The sequence below is a fragment of the Antedon bifida genome, chromosome 2 (assembly GCF_963402885.1).
Source record: "Antedon bifida chromosome 2, ecAntBifi1.1, whole genome shotgun sequence".
Lineage (NCBI taxonomy): Eukaryota > Metazoa > Echinodermata > Crinoidea > Comatulida > Antedonidae > Antedon > Antedon bifida.
The window spans coordinates 31,580,756-31,606,292 of record NC_136227.1 but is presented as its reverse complement, the minus strand read 5'-3'; the positions used below and the strand labels follow the sequence as shown (position 1 = coordinate 31,606,292).

The 25,537-nt window shown below is 31.3% G+C and overlaps 1 protein-coding gene across 1 annotated transcript in view; it reads left to right on the top strand.

The window, feature by feature from the left end:
• The window catches only part of LOC144834613 (uncharacterized), a 35,581-nt gene extending 10,990 nt beyond the window's left edge, over nt 1-24,591 (top strand). The window contains exons 4-10 of the mRNA XM_078689488.1: nt 517-655; nt 3,786-3,911; nt 15,137-15,301; nt 17,545-17,784; nt 18,239-18,338; nt 19,545-19,781; nt 22,795-24,591. Coding sequence (XP_078545614.1) covers nt 517-655; nt 3,786-3,911; nt 15,137-15,301; nt 17,545-17,784; nt 18,239-18,338; nt 19,545-19,781; nt 22,795-23,053 — 1,266 coding nt within the window. The 3' untranslated portion in view covers nt 23,054-24,591. The remainder of the gene's footprint in view (nt 1-516; nt 656-3,785; nt 3,912-15,136; nt 15,302-17,544; nt 17,785-18,238; nt 18,339-19,544; nt 19,782-22,794) is intronic.
• The last annotated feature ends 946 nt before the right edge of the window (nt 24,592-25,537 follow it).

Sequence of the window (25,537 nt, the reverse complement as noted above, 5' to 3'; positions counted from 1 at the left end):
ATGTCATTTTAAGTAGGCTAGTCCGTTGACAGGCAACAGTTACATATCAGGTTTATTACGAATAAAAAATACTTTTCAATTTATAAATTGTAGCTGTCAGCGTTAATTTCTATCAACAGGATGAAGAATTAAAGTGGGTAGTGAATTAGTGTCCATTATGGCCCTTGTTATTTGCCTCCTGCAGGAGCCTCATCCCAGACGGATGACTTCACCCAGTCCGCCTATTCACCATATATGATGAGGTTTATCATGCAATGATCTAATCCACGTACATGACTTCAAAGTGAAACATAGTCTATGTGACACTAGTGATTACGCGTACGCAAGCGTATTGAGAGTTATATATCCCAGAGGGTCAGAACATTGAACACTTGGTCCGTGCGGTACGTTACTTGTGTATCAAAACACATTAAATGCTTGGACCGCGAGGTACATGTTTTACTTGTGTACATTATTGTTGAATATTTCATTGCAAACAAATGCTTTAAGATAACTTGTTTGACTTTTGCATGGTAGGAGGCCTGTACAAAGAGGAATAGCAGAGCAAAACGATTTGGAATTGTTAAGAAGGAGCGAGACGACGTAATCGAGGAGGCGCATACATCACAAGAGAAGGAGGTCGTGATTCGCATTCCAAAGAAGGGATCTAAAATTGGTAAGTAATCATAGAAAACATTTATAACCGGTTACTCCTTAATTCTTCTAAATTTACAGAGTAGTTTAGTCTATACCAACCAATGTGTGTATTTAATTAGTTTCGTTAAGCTAATTTATATAAATTTGACTTTTTAAATTGCAAATTTATTGTATTGTGTTTGGTATTAAAACATACTTTGAAAAGAGATAATAAAAAACATATTTTTTAACAATTTAAATGAAGTTAAAATTTCGAACTTTAAAGCAAGTATTCCTAATATAATCTTATATTTTAAATATAATATAAAATATCATACCCACAGCAAAAGTACATGATTTTACAAAGCAAGGAAACAACAAACATTTTACCAAAGCTGTTTTTTATACTAAAATATAAAATGTAATCTAACAAAAAAAAAAAGAAATTTTCCTGATCATAAACATTTCCATCAATCATCTATAAGCTAACTTAAAATAATTAAAAAGCTATTATCATACCAATACCTGTCAGTATTTTGTAATATTAACAATTCCATTCAGATATAAAGGATTACTAAACAAATCATTAACGTGATGACAGCCATTTGAACACATTGATCCACCGCAATGATTAAGTATTTTTCCTTTATTTTCGTTAAATAATTTTTGTTGTTGAAGGATTTTGTCAAATAATATGCAGTTTCCTATTATCATTATGAATTTTAGTAGGTTTTATTTATTTTATTTAGAATATTACAGTATGTTGCTAGTTACTGTAATATTCAGAGAAGTTAACTGCAATTGAGAAGTAACTTCAAATAATTTAATTATGGTGTCTTAAACCAATTATTTGTTCAAATAAATTAATTGTCCATTCTGGTTTTTGGTGTGTATTGTAAGTCATATTTGATATATGCATGAAGCCTACCCCCCACTCCAGTGGGGGGTAAATTATTATTTCTTTTCCTGGACTTATCCCATATATTGCCATTATTCCAATTGTAAATAATTTTATATTTCTTTTTTTTATTTTAATATTTGATTTGTGTTATTATATGTTGTATTCACTTTGGAAAGCAGTTTATTTGTATTGCAAGTTTATTTCAATCTGAAGAAAGAACAAAAAATAAATAGCTAATTATCACTAGATACTTAGATACAGTTTAATTCACATGATCACCTACTATTACTGTATTACCAGCCTGTTACAGCACTCAATAAATAGTGGTTTATGGTCAGTTACACCTAATTAGAAGACAGCACTCTGCCGCAAAACATTTAGATAAAAATAAAACCACAGAACCTGACCATTGCCACTAAAAGAAGCCGATCTTTCCGTCCTTTCTATTTGCCGATAGATCTACCCATAGATCTACTGCTAATGGTTGATGATAGGATTTTACCTCCAGGCTATGCGGCAACGAGAACTATAATTTTGAGTTATGTCTGCAACATTTTTATCATTGTGGACCCTGCACTAAATGACTAATAAATACAGTATTCAAATTGTAAGAGATATTTTGTGAAAGCTGGTATAGAAAAAACTGACCATTGGGGATGGTGTGATTAAGTGTGACAGCCCTTTTTAAAACATTTAAGTGTTGCTTATCTGACATTGCTGCAGAGTAATAGCTCAACTTATTTTTTTTTAACCAATCTATTGCCGCTGCGTTTGTTTGATGTGCATTTACAGTATTATAATTTTAACGATTGTAATACAAAACGAAATTTGAGTTTCGCTGCCTAAGTCATATTTAACATGCAGTGGATTTGCATATAGAGGGAACCAACCCCCACTCAGGTTGTGGTTGGATATGGTGTGTATCGAATTATTATTTTTAAATGTCCCTGGGCTTATCCCCTACAGTATATTGCTTATTTGATGTGCATGGCTGCAGCGTAATAGCTCAACTTAAAAGCTAGGCTCATGAATAATGCTCTATAGAAAACCAACCTGTAATAATGATGGCATGGCACAGAAGCGGTATGGTGTAACACAGAGAACAACACACAAATTATTGTTTTGCAATTACCACGAATATGACTGACACTGGCAATTGACGAATAAGTAATATGATTGATACTGGCAATTGACGAATAAGTAATATGATTGATACTGGCAATTGACGAATAAGTAATATTCAAATCTTTTGATTGATGTCAACAAAACACAAGTTAGAAACTATCGACTCAATACATTCAAACATCATATTTTCACATTTCTTAGCAATAATACTTAATTATATGATTGACAATAAATGTAGTTGATGATTTTTTTGAGTGAGAGCATTTTTAGATGAATATCTACGAGTGGCGGACTCTCGGGGGAGAAGAGGAAATAGACAGTCACTTTGATTCAGGAAGACCGTATTGATGGGGTGTGTGTTCAAGTGCTTTAACGTCGAAATCTGATTTGCAATCTTTACGCAGCTGTTCATATTCGCTGCATGTTTCCAAGATTTTAACCAATAAACTTATTAATTGTAATGTAAGCATTAGCTAATGGAGAAGTTATATCAAGTAGTACTTAATTTATTGTCGGAAATTAAAAAATCATTATCTAAGTTGAAGAAACATTTAAAGTTTACTGTCGGAAAAGATTGTTTAAAAAATATCTAATAATGTTTAATTCACTGTCAGAAATTCAAAAGTTTAATGTTGAAAAAAACCTTTTGAGAAACGGCTATCTTAATTTGAAATTCATTTTTATGGTTGATAAGTTTATGAAGTATTTAAATTTTACTAACTTGTTGAAAATTGATTGTCAGTTAAGTCTCAAAATGTCAACAAATGGCTATATTAAATTAGAAATTCAATTCAAACGTCTACTTATTTTCAATACAATACTTTACTTCTGTCAATAAAACATTATAAATCTATTTTTGAAGTTTGAAATTCATATTGACTATAGACTTATGACTTATCTGCAAAGTTTATGAGCAAGCGCAGATGTTTGATATGGTCTACTGCTTCGTAGACTATAGGCAATTAGAAAGTCTACTAGCCCTGTGAAAGCATGGAATTGAACCAAGAACCTTGGGATTAGAAGGAAAGCATACACACACCGAGCTATAGTACCATTTCCATAATATTTTATTATAAGTTGAAATCTTAGAGGGTCTAAAAGCAGATCCTGTTTATTCTTAATGAATCAATTTTCTTTATTTCAGATGGGCATTTGGTAAGATCAGAGGCATTGTTTATTTCCGGTGTAGACAACATGAGTACTCAGGATGTGTTCAGATACTTTGGCTCATACGGGCCATCATCCATTGAATGGCTTAACGATACTTCATGTAAGTATTCTAGATAATACAGGTCATTTTGTTATTGTGTAACTGTTGTGAAACGTTGTAGAATAAGACCAAAAATACAGTATATTGGACAGGTAACATTTTAGCTTAGTGCTTACAATTGGATCAGTACATGGTATTGCGTTCAGGTCTGCTGTGTGCTGCTGTAGTGGTTTGTGGCTGAGCAGAGGAGTAGCTTAAATAGGTAAGTTCAAACTGAAGTGTATAAATAAGTCTATAAGTAATAATGTTTAAAGTAAGTTGGGATGGGATTAAATAGATAGCATTTATTTGTTGATATAAAGTTCACGTATATTAGTTCTGAAAAGAACTGTTGAGTTTCTCGACGTTTCAATCAATATGCTTTGATCATCCTCAGGAGTGAGAATTTGATTTCTCCATGCAAACCTTCAAACAATATACATAGTATTTTTTAAACAAAATTTGTCTAATATACTGTGAAACTTCTGGTTTTCAGAAGCCATTAAGTTATCATGTCCAAACTACTAACTGTATGTTGCAGTTACTGCAGTAACATTTGTATTAAGATAGGATTTCTTGTTTAAATGTACAGTAGAAAGTTTATTCAAGCAGTCATTGTAATATACAGTGTGTATACGTTTATCCAAAATATAAAGGTTGCTTAAAACAAAAATTGCATTACCATGTTAAATTTAAAAAAAAATGTAGTTACTGTCATTTTCCCTAAACATATTCTACAAACATACCTATTTCACCTAACATACCTATTTCACCTAACATACCTATTTCACCTAACATACCTATTTCACCTAACATACCTATTTCACCTAACATACCTATTTCACCTAACATACCTATTTCACCTAACATACCTATTTCACCTAACATACCTATTTCACCGTACCTTACAGAAGTTTTGAGGCTCAGTAAATTCAGGAAAAAGTGAATTTTCACTCTTCCCTGGTAAATGTAACAAAATCTATTTTTGAGAAGTAACACCTTGACATTGGAAATGTTAATGGTTCAGAGCCAATAAGTAATTTTTCAAACATTTTTTTTTTATTTTGCGGTTATTCCTAAACCTTTTCATATGGCACGAGCTGTCTAAAAATATCACCCTAATAATAAATTGAAAAGTCGAATAATTGCTAGGAAACGATCCTTTTTAGCCCGCAGTAACCCAAGAACCAAAACCTGGGTTGTGATTGGCTATTGACTTGCAACTTATATCTTAGTTCAAATCTATGATTGGCTAAGGGCAAATTGTCGTCTTGGCTTCTGTTTTTTTCAGCTTTGATTCTGTTTGACTTCAAATTGCCCCAATCCTTGCTTGTCTAAACTTGATTAAAGTGTATAATTGAACAGTTTATACTTCAGTGATTGCTTTAATGTTTAAATTAGCTCAAACCAAAGTGCTTAAGGGAGTGGGGGGTAAAGGTCACAACAGTCACTTAATTTCTTTAAATATTAAAATAAATATAATATGGGTAATTCGGGGAAGAAAACAGATAAGTATTAGGAAAAATATAATTAGATGGGGCTTAATTGTAGAGGTATTCATTTTGAGTCCTAATTGAATCACTAAAAACCCTAACATATAATTCACCCTGGAGGCCTTTTCAAAATTAAATACTTATTGGAAATATTTATTATTGACAGCTCCTGTATATTATGAATTTTTAACAATTTTTCTAAAAACATTATTTTTGTTTATTTTCTATTCACCTAAGAATCTTATGGAATAAAAAAATGTTTAATTTTAATGATTTTATCAAACAATATCCAACAAGCCATACAAATAAAGCTCTTCAGTCTAACAGTCTTTCTGTATTTATGTTTCTGAGTATGCACAGAATGACTTTTCGACACCACAGCTACGTAATCACATGAAAACTAAAGATCGCTTTAAAATAATGGAAAAGAAGTGAATTAGTTTTATATGCCCTGAATAAAAATTAAAATTCAATGATAAAGGGTCAAGCTAATTAAAAAAGAGACTTTTAAAATTTAAAGACAGACTAAGATAGTATCGATATTAAATTGGAGGTATTCGATCTTTGGTTTGATATTTCTTAGTTTTTCTTTCAAACTTTCAGAATGTGAAAGAAAAATAAAGATATACTAAAAGAGATAAAAGGTCATACAAATGAAAGTAAAAAACAAAAGTGAGGATTGAGATGGTATTTTGCCATTTGAGGATAATTAGATTGGAAATATGATGTTTTTCTCGGTTTTCTTCCAATAATATAAGAGACAAACATAAATAACAGATTTACAATAAATGAGATAAAGGTCAAATCAATTAAACAAAATCCAAAACTGAAGATTGATGGTACATATTTGGAAATTCTAGATTTGAATAAAAATCTTTTTAAAATAGTTGTTAATCAAATACCTTATTCAATTCAATTTTAAAATACAAACAATAACACATAAATCACACATGCACATTATATATTAAATATATTATATTAAATACACAAAGTAACTTACTATAAATTGTAATCTTTTAAACAAATTGATGAAACACAAAAGCACTTTGATTTACCTGAGAATTTTAAGACAAATTTAATTTGAACTGGATTAGGTTTTGCCAATTACATTTCTATTTCCCCTCCCATTATTCATTTTTAGTATAATTTTTTTAAATGTTGTTAATGTTGTTAGTTTTTCTTGTAACTTTGTCCAAACACATTTTCTTAAACTAAGATTTGTTTTTGAAGGTTATAAGAAAAAAAAATCGCTAGAGAGTCTAGAATCTTGTCGTCCGCAACGATGGAAAAAGTCCAACATGTACTATTTGTGTTATTTCCCGAAATGAATATGATTTGAATTAAAATAGAAATGTTGTTATTATTCATAATAACATGGGAATATGAAGAAATAGAAAATGTCAAATTCATATCATTTGGAAATTGTTTTGCAACTTTCAAAAAATAAACTGTTTAGATATCTTGTGCACAAATATATTATTTATATAAAAAATATTATCACAAATATTCAGATAAAGAAAAAATGATTGTTAAAGGAGTGTAGAAGATTGGTAAATCTAGGCCTACTGTAGACTTCCAAAATTGTAGGTTTTGTGGAAAAATAACTATACATAATTCTAAATACTTTTAGTTGATAAAATTTGTAACAAATTTCAAGTATGAAAGAACTGTTTTTTTATCAAAATGATTTACATATTTTTTTGGTTATTTACATGAGTTAGAACATTGTTGCTAGTGTTTCTTTTTCCAAATTGACTGCTTTCAAGATGTGATATCTTAGAAGTATCAATGCTCTACTTTTGACTTGACAGACTTTTGTGTTCTTCATCAGCAAAGACTATGTATTTGCATTGAACCTTTCAGCTGTATGTGTTAATTATTGAAATAAAACCCAGAAACGTCAAACCTAAAAACTATTACTTTCACGTTAATAGTTATTTCCTGCTTTGATTAATGGAATCCAAACCCAGAAACATAAAAAAAAAAACGGTTTTAAAATGTTTGAGTCGTGGCAGCTGCTTCATGTTTTCAATCAATGTATTATCAGAATTGAGAGATCTGGAAAGTGGTCGTATTAGTCGTGTGGCGACTACCAGACGCGTACATTCTTTATCAGACTTAATCAGCTGCACGTATTCGTAATTATCTACTATGAAAGGATATCACTTGATCAACCCACTAAAAGCTCCTCCCACTTCCCATTGATTGGTTTAATAAGTTTTGATTGACAGTTGGGATATGTTATTAGTCAGAATGTAGTCACTGATAGGAAGTGGCTTGAGTAATGATAAATGCATGAAGTAGGCAGCTGCATAAACATAGACCTATTTTGCCCATTCCAACCCTCGACATACCCCCCACCCCCCAACCCCCAACACATACACACAGCCTCCCTCCCTATCAACCGAACAAGCTACCTACCTAAAGTAAGAGTAATATACAGTACTTTATTGAAAATATTTAGCCATATTTTAAATTCATTTCTGCAAAGTATTGTACATGAGATTACTATTGTATTCCTGTATTAAACTCTGATTACAAGCTGCATTATTATGGGAGTATGTTTCCATACGTGTTTGATCCAAAAAATGACCGGGGTAATAATGTGCAGCACATTGAGAGCTTGTGTATATGCGCTATATAAGAATGAACTATTATTTTTATTTGCTAGTAATACAATAGGTTTACTGCTGCCATGTAATAAGAAGAATAGCTAACTCTTCATACTTAACATACTTACTCCCCATACTTAACATTTGGTTACTGAATGATAAGTATTGAATGGATCAAATATTTCAGATTTAGAATAGAAACCAAATAACATTTCGCTTTTACAATGAGCCACGCAACTACGCAGCTATTGAGCCTTACTTTTATGCACATGCTCAAATGTTTCTGAGTGCGTGCAGAATTACTTTTGAACTTAATCAGTGATCGTCTAGTTGTAGTACGCCATGAAAACAAAAGGTTGCTATTATCGCTCGGTTCGTCATCTGTACGTATCATTTATAAAGTATCATTTCAATCCATCCATAGTTTCAGAGCCTCATAAAAACATTTTGAATCACTGTTCATCATTGTACTATAGCTTGTTGACTCAATTATCTAAAAGGACAAGTAATTTACACTTTTTTTTTATTAAATAAGTATGGCTTTCTTCATTTGTCATCTTTTGTATAATAATACACATAGATTTAAGTGATATAATTAATAATTGCCTGCTTTAAAGCAGATTCGATGATTGACAGAAATACAGTAGCAGTAGTAGCAGGCAAAAACTACAAACTCATCATGTAATTTGAGAAGAACTATTTGCTGAATTAAGTGTTAAGGTTATTATAGGTTAATAGATAGGGGATGCAATTATTGATTTTACTATCCAATACTTATAACCGCTTGTCTGCAATGGAAAAAATAAAACGAAAAATGATTAATGGATGTTATAATAGTACATAGTATTGTAGTAGTAGTACTTAGTAGTACTGTAATACCAACACTCTCAATGTAGGACTGTAGTAAGTATAGTACATATAGTATTGTAGTAGTAGTACTGTAATACCAACACTCTCAATGTAGGACTCTGTCAAAACGGGGAACTCTCCCCCCTCTTCTTTATGTCCAAAATGTCCCGATAATTTTTTTTTTTTCATCAAAACACACATTCAGATTCAGTATAGAAAACTTTCCAGAATATTATTTTTGCCATTTGCAATTATATAAATTGATTAATTTCCATCACTGGACAGTTTGGAGGTTTTCTGTGCCTTTAAATTTATATACCGTTTTTATATATAAAAGACTAGAATAGAAGGGAAAACAACAATTGGAATGCTTAGTTTTTTTGTTAAATCCTGTATTACTTTTGTTTCTTTTAAATTTTGTACATAATTTAAGTTTTCTTCTTGTAAGTATGTCTACTGTTTTAAATCACTTTCTTTTACCGTTATTTTAACTACTCTGGACGATGCACTTTCACTCCGCCACAGTAGATTTTTATCGTTACCAGTAGTGGTAAAAAAGGGCTTACCTCCTTTGCAAGTATGTAATTTCCATGTTAACAAGTTACATATGGGATTAGTATGGTAGATAATAAGATTAAGACTTTTTGCCCAAGTACTTTATCCTAACATGTTGCCACTAATTTTGTGGCTTTCTCATGATGGGAATAAGAAAAGAAACTGTGGGTAAAATAAGAAAATTTAGAAGGTCAAGTTTGAAAAAAAATTCTAAGAAATGAATGCCCACATTCTGTTAAAAATGTCAGTTGAAAACCAGAAATTAAAAATGGCATAGCCAAAATGACTAACATTGATATCAATAATAATTTGATAATGTACAACTATAATTTCTATTCAAACTTCTGTCAACTGATAGCTCTTTCGGGAATTGATAAATTGAATAAAAATAGCGGTATGGTCTAGGGAGCTACCCTTAATAAGCCCTTGAATGTTGGCCACTAATTAAATGGTCAAGTTAAACTTGAAATGGTGAAGGCCCAATGCCAAGGGGGTTCGGTGAGATCGTGGACAGCTTCCTTTAGCTCTTCAGAGCAATCTCTATCAACCGCGTGCAGGCCAGCATGGCTGTGTGACGTTGATTCGTACATTCCTTAGCTACTATATTTAGATAATCTAATGGGATTCGTTAGCCTCTACGCATTTTGGGATTCTCTTTGAGACTTCTACTCATCTTAAAACTTTGAAGTGAATAATATGAATTATTAAAAAATAAAATTATCTTTATCCTTATTTTAAATACTTCATTAATCCATACAGTAAACCTAAACAATTTCATTTTCCTTTTAAATTTTTGTATTTGATTTATGATATATGCATATATTTCCTTGCTTTTACATTCATATAGATAAAATCAAACCTTGTGGTTAGAATGATAGTAGAACCCCTTTCTTTGGAAAACTCCTATTAAAGGGTCACTTATAATATACAAATGAGGGGCAATATATGTTTTAACCCTTATTTAGGGAAAATCCATACAATATTTAGGGGACAATTTTGTCGGTTGTCCCCTTAATGGAATTCTACTGTGCACTTTTAGGTTTTTCATGAATGCAAAGTTCACAGATTTTTAAACATAAATGGACAATTTATTCCACAGACATGTTTTTAGTCAGAAAAGACGATCGTTAATAAAACCTTGACTTGAATAACGAAAAGTTATCAACTGAAACGAAATCGAAGAATAACTTTGACTTGATCGTGCTTTCATACACCGTGTCAAAATGTATTTATGTAATGATAAATTAGCATTAATATAAGTTGATGTGTTCAAGTCCTGCTGAGTTCATGGACAAGTATCTGTCAGAAATTGGTGACATACTTTCAATGATTTTCGCCAACATCGACATTTTAGTTTATTATATTTAGTTATTTTTATTCTTTTTTTAATGTGTTCCCTAGTACCACTTGTGGTAAATACATGTGTGCAACAACTGCAGTTAGAATTAGTAATATTTATTTAAAACAAAAAAATTCAATCCCCAAGGAGGTGAACTTAGAATTTGTATAACTAAATAAGTCTAGTCTCTAGATCAATCAACTTTTTTTTAAATTATTCAAATAATATTATTACAGTATACTCTTGTTTGGGAAACATCTATTCAGAAGACAACCCTATTCAAGGAACAATATTATTCAAGGGAATAACCAGAGGTGTAACAACTATGAGCACTCACTGGCTAAACCCAGAGCCCCCAACATTAGCAGTCCCAATGCAACTACTCAGCATTGGAGGGCCTCTTAGGAGTGATAAACTAGGGGCTTGTGACCACTGCATTATGCCACTGGGGACAACCCTATTAACAACAAACGAACAACAATACTACAGACAACCTTTAATCAGAGGATAGCCTCGAAGATGTCCCCTTGATAGGGGGTCTATTGTACGTATGAGATTTTTAATTAGTTGGTAATGTTGTGGCAACTCTTCCAGATCTAGTTCACACTCTAATTGAATAGTTTTATTTAATTCAAAGAATAACAAGGATTTACCTGATATAGTTAATTAGATAGAACTTATTACTTGATTATAGAGATTTAATTAGTTGGTAATGTTGCAGCAACTCTTCCAGATTTAGTAATGTTTGAATCAGTAATTTTATCTATTTAATTCAAAGAATAGCAAGGATTTACCTGATGGAAATAGTTAATTAGAAACATAAGACATGCATTGTCAATATGGAAGTATAACATATGTCTGTAGTTGAAAATCATATGGCTATAATACAAACCAGAATCGATCCTTATGATCTAAATACTTGCAATTTGTAACTAAAGATAGAAAGTTTAGAACCTTTATTAATACAAGCTGTTTAACATATTGTAGTAGTCGCGTACGAATAGTGTGTGATTGTGGGAAAAGTTAATTCACACGACACCAGAGTCAAACTCTATAATATTTTTTTTATAATAGGGCAATTATATTGCGAGTATAAATTAGTTCCCTGTGCATGGTGTGGACAGGATGTTATACACCATAGTATGTCGTGTAGTAGTGTCCATACAGGCCATGGTAATACTCTATCCACAACAGGGACTGTGGGAAACAAGTACATCAGGGTAAGCCATACTCATCAAAGAGGATGCACTAAAATGGAACCCCTATTATGGGGACACCCTGAGCAGAGGCATTACTTGAATAAAGTTTGGCCATCATAGTGTTAAAACATATATTTCCCCTTGTTAGTTCACAGAAAAGTGTCTCCTTAATATGGGTGAATAGATTAGTATTGTCCCCTGATTAGGTCCCCTGGATTGGGATGTCCCTTAAACAGAGGTCTCCCCCTGAATAGAGATGTCTCCTGTATAGAGGTTCCTCAAAGATCGAAAAGACTTTAATAGGCATACTGTCCAGGAAACTATTATGTATCATTTGTTTAGCATTCTTTTATTAAGTCTGTTGTATACATAACAAACTAAAATCAAATTTAGTAATACTTTAGTATGAATGGATGCCTTTAGGGTGGATGAGAAATAACTGCTAATTTGAATCAGCTTATGGCCTGAGGGGTGTCAAAACCATAAAGCAGAGTAGCGATATCTTCAACGATTGCTTAGAAACAGATCTGCAGATTAACTGTATGTTTTGTCACTGACAACAACTAGATACACGCGGCAAAGAAACCTGGGCAAATCAGATAATTTTAAAATATGTAGCAATAACTTATTTTTGAGTTTATAAATAAGTTTTTATTGACAAATCAAAGCGAAAGAACAACTTTTGTGTATTCTCTTATTAACCTTGGTTGCTGGATCTTTGCCAGCACGTCACAGATAATTGAAGGAAATGAGGTAAAGTCCCTAAAGACCATATCTTTAACTGTGTTTAAAATTATTAATTACTAGTTGTAGATTATTAGTGCATTTGATTAATCTCTGTTTATCTCTATATCAATATGTCTGTCAATGGTCTACATACTAATACCATTTGAAACCAGCTCCAATCTTCAAAATAAGATTAAAGTTTAGATAAAAGTTGATTCATATTTTGTGTGGTTAGGTTCTTACTTTTCTTTTATATTCTTTTCTACTGTCAATTTTTAATTTGAAAATAAAATTAAAAGAAGAAAGTATGTTTATAAGTTCCTATGGGATTATAAAGATTAGTGTTTACCCTGACCAAAGTAAACACGGGATTAGAAAGGGGTCACTAAATTTCTTTTGAGTTACCATTTTGTTTATAAAATATTAAAAATGATACAATAGCAATACTTTTGGTTTCAATTTCGTATTGGTTGTTGTCTATGAATCATTTATATTATTGGAATACAATTTTTATTTTTGGTTTGAAAATGAGGTGAAGATCGCAGAAGAGCTATCAGTGGTTTAGTTTTGAAATAAATGCGGAGAAAACTGTGCTATTATAACTCTGTCTACACTATCAAACTTTATGTGATAAAAAAATGTGATGTGCCCATATATGGACATGATGATGTCATATCACTACCATATTTGGGCACATCACACTTTTTTTGTCAAACTAGTTTGATAGGTAGAACGTTTGATAGATAGAACTTTATGCCCAACCCCATTCCAGTTCAAAAGAATTATTTGAGTCTCTTTCAATAAGCCTGTGTAAAATTAAATTTCAAACAAAGTTAATGAAATAAGAACTGAATTAATGAAATTAAGAGAATTAAAAATTGAGTTAGTGTAGTGGATGCAGTTAAATTTAATGGTTCCAATTTAACTGGAAATATAGGAAATTTGGATTAGGCCCTCCACGAACCCATGTCAGCCACAGTGCAGTACTGACACTGGCATCTGGAGAGGATCCCTTATTCTTTGTGGATATTGGAAAACTCACTCCTGCCAATTGCATGTGAAAAGGGTGGGGAAGGGAGTTAGGATGGTGGAGGAGAGAGTTAGGAGGGTGGCGGAGGGAGTTAGGAGGGTGGCGGAGGGAGTTAGGAGGGTGGCGGAGGGAGTTAGGAGGGTGGCGGAGGGTGGTGTCATCATGATGTCAAATTGAACATTATATTGGTGTTTTTTTTCTGAGTACAGTACTGTATTTTTAATTTGCTTGACTAATCTGACATAGTATTGATTGGGTATATCATTTCTCATCTGATATTATTAATTAGCCTTTAATTAATACTTGCCTAATTAATCAGATTGTTTGAAGGAGCAAGATTGTATCTCAAATTAGTAATCCTAGACCATATTATTGATACTTTCATTTTGATAAGGTTGCTTAATTTTAAATTAGGGGTAATTTTAAATAAAAAATTAATTTTTGAAAATGTTATACTAATGTTAGTTTTATCATTAATTTTGTTGTTTTTAAATTAGAGTTAATTAATTAATGTTTTTAATTCGATAAAGGTACTTTATAATTTGTAGATGATTTGATTATTTACAGTAGTCTAGTGTCCTTCTTAAGTCCCTGATTGTGTACGTAAGTGTAGTAATTGCCATTTCCTATAGCTTCTGCACAGTCCTAAGTAACCCCCGAGTCCAAATGGCCTTACCCAACCGCTGAAGTATTTTAATTGCAACAATCTATACAAGTTGAGTAGCGTACTTCCCTTATATCACACAAGTCGTTCGTAATTGTCATTGAAAGTACTATGCCGTTGGCGCTATACTAACAGCACGACAGATTTCAAACATGTGGCAGGATTTATATAGTTTTCCTAATATCAATCTCGCTTCTCTGTGCTGCATTCACATGTTGGAGAATGCGCCCTCGTCAAAGACGATGTGCTGTCATGCACATTCAGGTAGGACATATTGTAATGTAGTCTGTTTTCATTTCAGCTAGAATTATTGTATTTTTTTTTGTGGATTATTTATATTTATGTGAAAATTGTATGTACAGGTAATTGTTTTGCTGATCTTATTATGCATATTTTGCTTCTTTTTTTTTTAGCTGTCAGGTATAAAAAAAGTTGCCATTCCTGTACTTCTTATTCTTAGCTGTCCTCATAGACCTTCTCATAATAGATGTTCACCGAAGCGTTTTGCAAATAGTTTATTTGGTCTTCTCTATTCATTGTTTCTATCTTTGATGTTCCCTGAAATGAGACAGAGACTTCCATAACTTTGTACCTCTTGTACCTCCGTCGTAGAGGATTTATTTTCATTTTACAAGAACAAGTACAGATTTTTTACCAATAAAAGGTCTCCTCTAATTAGAGGTCACATTTCTGCTGACCCGTAGGCTAACAGACCGAAATTTGATAGGAGAAATTTTAATTACTTCAATTCTTATGATCAATTTGTTTGTTTCTTATAGGTAATGTAGTGTGGTTAGATTCTAATACAACAGCCAGAGCATTAGTGGGGATGAGCCAGCAACAGTATATAAATAAAGGACCAATGATAGAGGAGATAACACCTCGTATTGACCTCAAGTCACATGATAGTACACCTGCAGCGGAACCAATGGAAGAAGGAGATGGTATGTTAACTTTTTGCAATTTGATTTTCTCTTTAAAATCATCTTCTGTATTTTTTATATTATCTAGGTTAAAAAAATGATTATGATTATTATGATTCTCATGATCATTATTATTATTATTAAATAGCCATCATCACTTTTATCTTGTTCACTATAATTATTATTATCAGCATCATTATCATCTCTAATACTATTATCTTTGTCAGTATCATCATCCTCATCACTATCATCTTCATCGTAATCCCTAGTATCATCATCCTTTGTCACTATCATCATCCTTTGTCACCATCACCATCATCATCTTCATCATCATTATCACAATCATTATTATCATCATCATCATTATCATCTCTAATACTATCATCTTTGTCAGTATCATTATCCTCATCACTATCATCTTCATCGTAATCCCTAGTATCATCATCCTTTGTCACCATCATCCTTTGTCACCATCATCATCATTATCTTCATCATCATTATCACAATCATTATTATCATCATCATCATTATCATTATCTTTTTCTTTATCTTCATCATCACTATCACTATCATCATCACTATCTTCATTACCATCATGATCATCTTCATCACTATAATCATCATCATCACTATCATCAGCATCATCACCATCATCACCATCATCACTATCATAATCATCTTCATCACAATCATCATCTTCATCACTATCGTCATCATCGTCTTCACCATCATCATCACCAAGGCTACCATTCAATAGCAGATTATATAATAAATTTGCATATTAACCCACCTTTATGTATATTGATTTCATTGCATATTAGCGATTTAATGGAAAAATGGTGATAGAGATTATTGCCAGAAGGTTAAGGAAAATAGTATGGTTTCTTATTAAGAGGTATAGTGACACGATTTGTAACGGATGCGGTCAGTCAATCTCATTCATGAGTGCCGCTGACATTTGCCAAACAGATAAAAATATATCTAATACAATTAATAGGTTAATTTAGTTAGCCTGAACACAGTGTGGTTTACTGTGAAGGTAATTTGATCAAAGAGGGGTAAATGAACCCCCTGTCTAAAGGTAGCTACTGTCAAAAATCACCGAGGGTTACTGTCCTAGGGAGACACCCTGCTGCCCCTGAAATTGAGTAAAGGAAACTTTCATTTGAATTAGCAGAAACAGGTTAGTAGACAGAACTTCTGTGACTCATGCAATTCTGTCATTTTCAATTGGAAATTCTAGCAAAGCTTTTTACGACTGGCCCAAGGCCCCCTAATCCAAATTCATGCTATTTCCCCACAGTTCCACAAGTTTAGTTGGCATTGACTGGCTCCAGTTTATACGTGTGTAACATTATGAGTTTGATAGCTATGCCACATGATTTTAATTCAATAAAATATGGAGATATATTAGTTTGTTATAGAATTACTAATACAAAGTGTTATCAGCTGTTTGTAATAACATTGCTTTCAATTTCTCATTAAAGAGACCATTTCATTATCTGTCGCAATGTAAATGACTCCCTAGTGACAGGAATCTTACATTTATGTGGAATTTTGTTGAACTTTGTGAATTTAGTCATCTTAATCAATAGTTGATGTCAAGGAACATAGCTCTGCTCTACTAAAACAAAAAAACATACTTAAACACATCGGTTTCTTGTACGTTGTCATGCGACGACAATCTCAAATATTTAAATAGAATCTTGTTAATCAATAGTTTATGACAAAAAAAAATTGATAACATACTTTAAACATCGGTTTCTTTTACGCTGTCAGTTGTTATGCGACGGCAGTCTTACGCCATACATTTAGATAGAATTTTGTTAATACATTAACCATCTGACTCAATAGTCACTACTCTATTTTTTAAGACAATCACATACATGTTTCAGTCTCTTTGAAGCTAGTAGATATAATCCACTGCCTCTAGTTAGACTGTGTCTTAAAAGTAAAGGCACCTTTTCTATATTTGTCTCTATCTACTCAGATGTACATTTTTTATACACGTTTTATACAAAAAAAATTGTTTATATCCTTTTTCCACAAAACAATTTTTCCACATTTTGCTGTTTTTTCTTGTTGCTTTTTGGTCCTCCAATAGCAGTGACCTGGGGTGTTTTTAACATTCTTATGTATATATTTTTTTTAAATAAAGAAGGATTTGAGAGTTTTCAATTACAAAGAAGTTACCAAAAGGTGACCTCTTTCTTAAAATCAAAGAAAAAAAATCTTCAAAAAAAAAATATTTTGTAAAATTTCAGATGATTATTTAAACCTCATTAGCGACAGCGAAACAGGAGAACGAGTACGAGTACCGAGAAGGCCGTGCCAAGAACTAGTTGATAGGAGTAACCGTGAGAACTACAGGTCAGACGACGCAGATATGGAGGTTGAGAAGGTAGATGATGATAAGCCGTTTGATATCACGGAAGAACAAGCTATATACGATGCACTACCATTTGGAAAATCAGACCACCTACAAATAAGATATGCAACGAAAGGTTAGTAGACTGTGTAATGGGAGTGAAAGATAGAACTTAATGTTTATCATTTCAAATGCTAGAAAAAATAACCACTTGTAACAAGTTATGAGAAGGTACAGTATGCACCAAAGAGCTGGTACCAACTTCCTCTTTCCATCCGTTACATTCCATCGCCTTTTCAATTCAAAACTCTCCTGAAAACTCACCTATTTCAATAGTTATTCTTTTCATATTGCGCTGTGAGACTCTGGTAAAGAGCACTTTGATATTATTATTATTTGCTTAATGTGAATGCAGTTTAGTGAGGAATATTCATTTATTTCAACAGCAAGACTCTTTGTTTTGAGATGTCCAGAGTTGTTACTGCGCATGCGTAATTCTCCTGGTATTTAAATGACCAATCACAGTATAGTATAGGCATAATGATCAAATAGCATTAATAACATCTTCGTTTTTATTATGTTTTAATTAGGCGATAAGAAGCAAACTGGAGCTCAAAATAGAAGTTGGTATTATATTAAAAACGGAAACCCTAACTACAATGGTATGAAAGGCATCATTAGCAATTCCATGTAAGATATCTTTTATAATAATCTTTTTGCAAATGTAGAAGAAATTAGTATGTTAGCTCTGTCTACACTATCAAAATAGTTTGACAAAAAAAGTGTGATGTGCCCAAATATGGTAGTAATATGACATCATCATTTTTTTGTCACATAAAGTTTGATAGTGCAGACAAGGCTTTAGAGAACATCATGTGCCATGCAGCCTATTGGCTGTATTGTGCACAGGTGTGTGGGCAATGCAGACAACATTACAACAGTTGGCAGGACTCTATGGAAAAATAATATAGTAACATTGTATATCAATATTAAAGACATCTAGTATACTTTGTAGGTAACAACAGAGATTTCAGGACTGAATTTTGCATTCCAGACAGACAGACTTTGATTTTACCCCACATCGGAAATACTGATTTAGAAAGATAACGTTTGAAACCTTAAGATAAGCTGCAAGATTTCTAACAGCGTTGATCGACATAATGCTGTTGTTTCAGCATTGTTGAAGGCTTTTAATTGTTTAATTCCTGCGTTAAATCAAACACAGGAAAAGAAAAACTCATCAAATTGAGACCTCTCACTCTTCGGTAATCAGTAATTGCTTATAAAAGGAAATTTAATGAAGTTTAATTTTAATTTGAGGTGTAAACGCAGGGTTTTGACGGCTGAAAATGTCAACTGTGAACACAATGACAGTATAATGCATTAAGAATTTAATCAAAACATTTTAGGTTTGATTTATTGATCCTTTGTAAATAGTAAAGGTGCAGTCCCTTAAGTTACTCAATAAAATTCAGAATATTAAACCATGGCAAGCTACAATAATTGGTTTATGACTGTCTTGCATCTTGACTGCAAGCCATACCTGTTATCTTTACCAATTTTACGTTTGAAACCACGAAACCCACCTTGCTTGCTTACCAACTGTAAAGCTCTGTCTATACTATATGGTAGTGATATGATAGTGATATGCCCAAATATGGTAGTGATATGACATCATCATGTCCATATATGGGCATCACATAAAATTTGATAGTGTAGACAGAGCTTTACAATCAATATTACTACATTTATATAGCGCCCATTTCTATGATAAGCTCATAATCAGCGGCGCTTCACATATTGTCATAACATTGGTTAGAACATTATATACTGTATATTGTCAATTTGTTTGAAAAAGGGGCACCATCTACAATAAATCCTTCTTTCTTTAAACAGGAAAAAAAGAATTACAGATGGGAAAACATCAAACACAAGACCGTCAAGAAAAAGAAGAATGGAGGCATATGTGGACGAGGATAAACTTATGAAAAGAGAGAAGACGGCATCACCACACGGTGATGGAGATGACGAAAACTTAGAACAAGAAGTCAAATTATTAACGAGAGCGCCCTCACCTAAACGAGTTATGCGGATGTATGCTGACGATGTGGAACAACAAGTTAAAAGCATCAGGTATTGTTACATTTTGTTTATTTTTAAAATTCATGCAGTAATTGTACAGTTACTGCAGTAAATATTGTAGTTTGATAAAGTATTACACTTAAGTCAATAAATATTTAAGAAATTCTCTTAAGTATTTACTTAGATTGTTTACTTGAGTCTGTTAAGTTTGTGAAAGTTGGTGGAATTTATGGCTAGCAGAAAGATCATTAAAAGATATTAAAACTCTTTATTAAAATTACTTTTAATAGATTATCAAAACTTTAACAATATTCAGCTGTTGTGTATTAACCGTGATTAAAAATGTTTAATAAATTAAAAAGTAGAAAACAGATATGTATTTAAATTATTCCCATCGCAGTTAAATAATTTTTCAATTCAATCTAACCCAAAAATAGTTTTTAACCTCAATTTTGTAACATATCTTAACCTGATTACGATACTTATAATAATTCGCCCTTCCTGCAATTTCTACAATTTCTACAATTGCTGTTATATATAAACATATTCATTTTCATTTCAATAAAGTATTACATCTAGTACTAGTATATTAAATTGGAATTGGATTATAAACGCAGCATAGTTTAGACATACAGGCTGCCTGGAAGGAAGTCAGATAGTTTAAACTGTGCTCACAAATAGAAGGTTAAACTTACATAATGATATTACACAGCCACCATCCCCTGTTTAAAACAATTTGTATCATTCTAAGAATAACATGAATTTCCGACAATTTTGAAAATGTAAAAAATAGTAACATTTAAATATATTAATAGATGCATAATAATAAAAACAGAATTAATGTTAATTAAATTATTTTGAACTAACCAACATTTTTACGTACCTGACAGTAATTAATACTCTTTTCATTGATATCATCTTCAGAGAGCTTGGAATAACACATTCCTTTGCTAGGATATTATTTATGGTGGTTTTCAACTATTTTCACTAGTATCAAATTTAAGGCATACAATATAGTTTCATTTATTTAAAACATTATAGAACACATAAACATATTTGGTAAAAAGCAGACAAAAAAGAACTCCTTTTGAAGCTCAAAAAGGGGCTTGTTGCATGACATAGAGAATATTGCCAAAACATGAAGTAACTGTAACCCAGTAGTATATACATTTTTTTTAGCATATACAATATACATTTTTCCAATCAAGCATACAATGGCAAATGAATCATGTATATATATAGCTACAAATTAAAATATAAAGTTTTTGAAAAATAATAACATTACTACTAAAATAATATAATGAAACAGCTGTTCACAATTATGCATAAATAGTAATTACAATAATTGAGCAATTTTAAACTGACTGTTAATTGAAATAATTATATTAAAATCTAATTTAATAAGAATTTATTGTAAAATCGGATGAAAGCAGTAGACCATGTTGTTTTGATGTTTTTCATTTATTACAAAAAAAAAATATGCATTTACGGTTGACTAGTTTAAGTGTGTTTTGATAAAATGTTTTTTTTTTTCAATTGTAAAGTTTGACTCATTCACTTTACTTTCATTTTGAGTTTAGTGGTTTATCTTGTGCTCTCTGTTATGTCAAGACCACTTACTGTTTCCTGCAGTTAATTTTGTTCTTGACTCTTGCTCGTTAAAAAATTATATAAATCTTATAACAAATGTGAATTTGCAAACACATAAATAATTTTAAATATATAAAGCATAAATTGATTAATAATTCGCAAAAAAAAACGGATTTGAACCTGTGATTAGTGGTTTACAGGTAGAGATACAAAAACTACACATTATACTGAAAATAAAAATCTGTTAACATTGTTGCTCCTTCCCATATATTATTATTTACTTTATTTACTGTTGCGTAATACTGTATGATTGTGTTTTTTAGTGTAAAATAACAAAATGTATAGATATAGTAGAATCCCTATAAGGGGACACCTTCAGGATTGAAAATGTTCCCCTAATAGAGGTGTCCCCAGAATAGGAGTTGGCCATAGAGAAAAACAAATATTTCCCCCATTGTGTCCACTCTATTTGATGTCGCCCAGTTGTCCCCCTTTTATATGGGTGTCTCCACCCCAGTGGTGTCCCCCTTTGTAGGGATCTTGCGAAGGTAGAATTATATTTAAATAACTGTTATAATTAAATAACTGTTTACAAAAAAAAGATTTGAGTGAGACACTTTTGTTTTAAATGAATAAATAACCAATATTTTTAATTATTAAATTTTAATAACTAAAATTATTATTGTATTAATCTTTTTATTGATGAATAAGGGTATTCGTGAGGTACTTCTATTTGAAATAAATTGATGTTAAATATTAGTGACTGGTTGAATGACCTGTGTCCATCATGCTGTAAAAGATTGTTTCCCCTGAGACTTGTGCCTGCTGACGTGATGACAGTATACAGAGTGACACAAGGACAAATTAATGAGTAACTAGGGTGACAGTTAAACCGAGTGTGACGCTAGGCCCCCCTCCTCCCATCCCTTGAGTACATAATTCATGTATTTTTTGTTTGTATTCAGAGATATTTAAGGTACAGAGGTATTTGCCCTCTCCTCTCTCAAACATTTAGGGAAAGTATGTGTGCATACTATAGTAGAACCCCTCCTTAAGCTCTGTCTACACTATCAAACTGTATTTTAAAAAAAAATGTGATGTGCCCTTATATAGACATATTTGGGCATATCACTACCATATTTGGCCACATTTTTTTGATAGTGTAGACAGAGATTTAGAAACATTTTCATAGGAAATGAACAATGGGTAATATTGGTTTTAACACTATGGCTAACCCCTATTAAAGGGACACTTGAGTACTGAAGGTGTCCCCTTCTCCTTTATATGCACACAAGTTTTTCAGAGTCAGAGCATACCTCAAGTCTCTTTCACCTCACCTCAAAATTAAACATGTAGGAGGAATTGTATATATAACCGGGTTATGTTGATTTATATATAAATGATAATGCTGTGGATATCAATGGATATATTTTTATTCTAATTAATCTAAATAATTTATTTTTTCATTTTGTAGAAAATTATCAGCAGCACCAGTAGGCTTACAAGTTGTAATTGAACCAGAGAATCACATGACCAATCGGAATGCGGGAGAACTAAACACATCCGGGATAATCCGACGTATAGGTAGACACCCGTTAAGAAGTGACGCAGCAAAACGAACGACCGAGCATCAAACTTTATTTCCCGATTTACGCGGCAAGTTGAATAGGAAGACGTGTAAAAGACAAATCTCTGAGAATATATCGTTTGAGATTGGCGATGAAATATTTTGATTTTGATTGTATTTTATTGGGTTTGTTTGGTTTATTCATGCCTAGTTTAGTTACTTCTCTCTATTTTATTCATCATACCTTAGAATAATTAAAATAAATTTGGGGTATTTTGTAGTACAGTATGAATTATAATTTATTATGTGTTGATATGACACACTAGTTTTTAAGTTATTTTAGTTCCATTATTATTTTTAATTAATTAGTCATTTTTAATGTAAATGCATTTAGGACTAGTCATTTAATACTTACAGCCAGTGTTTATTTTTTTTCTGCGAACAATATTTGTATAATTGTACTAGTTTTAAAACTATAGTAGAACTCCTCCTTCACTTACACTTAAGGTTTAAAGTATGGTTTCTAGGCTGAGCCTTCTAACCCCCATTCAGGCCACACCTCTATTAAGGATACATACAATATACAGCCAACCAAATTCAGGGGTTATCTTTATTAAGAGGATATTTTGTTGGGGTCCTGAAATTTCGCCCTTAATAGAGGTTATGTAGTTTTTTTTCTTAGCTTATAATTTTGAAAATCTGGAACAATTTGGAACTGTTTCAATATTTCATGCTTTAATAGATTAATAGTTTAATTAATATGTTTAAAGTGAATGTTGATCAAATTTGTGTCCTCTAATTCCATATTTGGGATAGTAGTGGCCAGTGGGCTACCAAAATGGCTAGCTAGCTCAAACGAGAATTTCTGCTCCAATAATATAAGGGGAAATTTTATACTTTTCATTCCCAATAATATAATAAATATTTGTTATTATGCTTTAAAATCATTGCACAAACAATAGTATAACCAGTAAAATGATTTATTTATATTTCTGGCTTTATTAATCATGTATTATATAAAAGTGAATATAAATATCATATTTCTAAATGAAAGTTTGTACAATTGAGTAATATCAACAGTGTAATAAAGTATTTATAATGCGCCATATTTTCAATGAAATTGCTCATAGGTGCAACAATAATTGCAATGATTAAAACTACGATATTAATATTATTATGTTATAAATTTAATTAAATAATGTAATAATTATTTACTAAATATTATAAAATATTATTTAAAAAATTAATTAAAATGATTAAAACTACGATATTAAAATGATCATGTTATAAATTTAATAATGTAACAATTATTTACTAATATTATTATAAAATATTATTTTTATACTATGCAATTTAATAATATTATGGTTTAGGTTTTGGTAACTTTTTCTGAATTGTAAATAGTCTTTATAAATTTCGCAGTATTAATATCATTAACCGAAAAAACCCTGCATACAACCATACATGTTGTACAGTGCTGTAAATATATATGTGGTTGTACCCCCTATGTATATAATGTTACATACATTTATATAGATGTATAAAGTATAAAATGAATTTTGTGTGAAAGTAGTTGTATAACAAACAACATATGATTGCTGGTGGTGGTATTGAACTTCAATCAATAATCAATAATAATCAATAATGATTAGTATTTTGTTGGATTACACTACAGTATACAATAAAGAGACATTTTTATTCATAGTTTGAGATATTTTAAAATTTTATTGTCAAATGGACATTATCATGAGCTCCTTTATATATTGTTTATATCAAATTAATATTATAATGTTAGCTCTCATCCAGTTTCAAAATCATGGCCCCACCCCTTGTATCAAAATTCAATTATGCAATAATTTCATTATCATTTTCACTCCATGTTAATCTCATAGTAACCAATTATGTTCAAAAACAAAAGGCAATTTTAACAAAAAATCCCTGTAATTAATAGCCAAAATTCAATAATGCAATAATATTTTAAAATATTTTTTCGAATAATGGCCAATATATCGTTTAATATAATACTGTATTAATTTGTCAAAAATAAAAGGGTCGAAATTTTACCATTTTTTTAAATGTCCCTGTAGTATATATAGTACAGGGATTTTTTCGAAAAATGAGCAAAATATCCACTTTTTAAAATTCAATAATTATGCGATAATATTGCAGTATATGCGCATATATTGTACTATCATCATGTTATAGAGCCATAGTAACTAGTTATGTCAAAAAATAAAAAAGGTCAAAAATTGGCCATTTTCCGAAAATTTTCCTGAACTATAGTACATGGATTTTTTCGAAAAATGGGCAAAATATCCACTTTTTAAAATTCAATAATTATGAGATGATATTGCCATATATGCGCATATATTGTACTATCATCATGTTATAGAGCCATAGTAACTAGTTATGTCAAAAAATAAAAAAGGTCAAAAATTGGCCATTTTCCGAAAATTTCCCTTAACTATAGTACAGGGATTTTTCCAAAAATGGGCAAAATATCCACTTTTTAAAATTCAATAATTGTGCGATAATATTGCAGTATATGCGCATATATTGTGTCATCATCATCTTAGAGAGCCATAGTAACTAGTTATGTAAAAAAATAAAAAGGTCGAAATTTGCCCATTTTCCGAAAATTTCCCTGAAC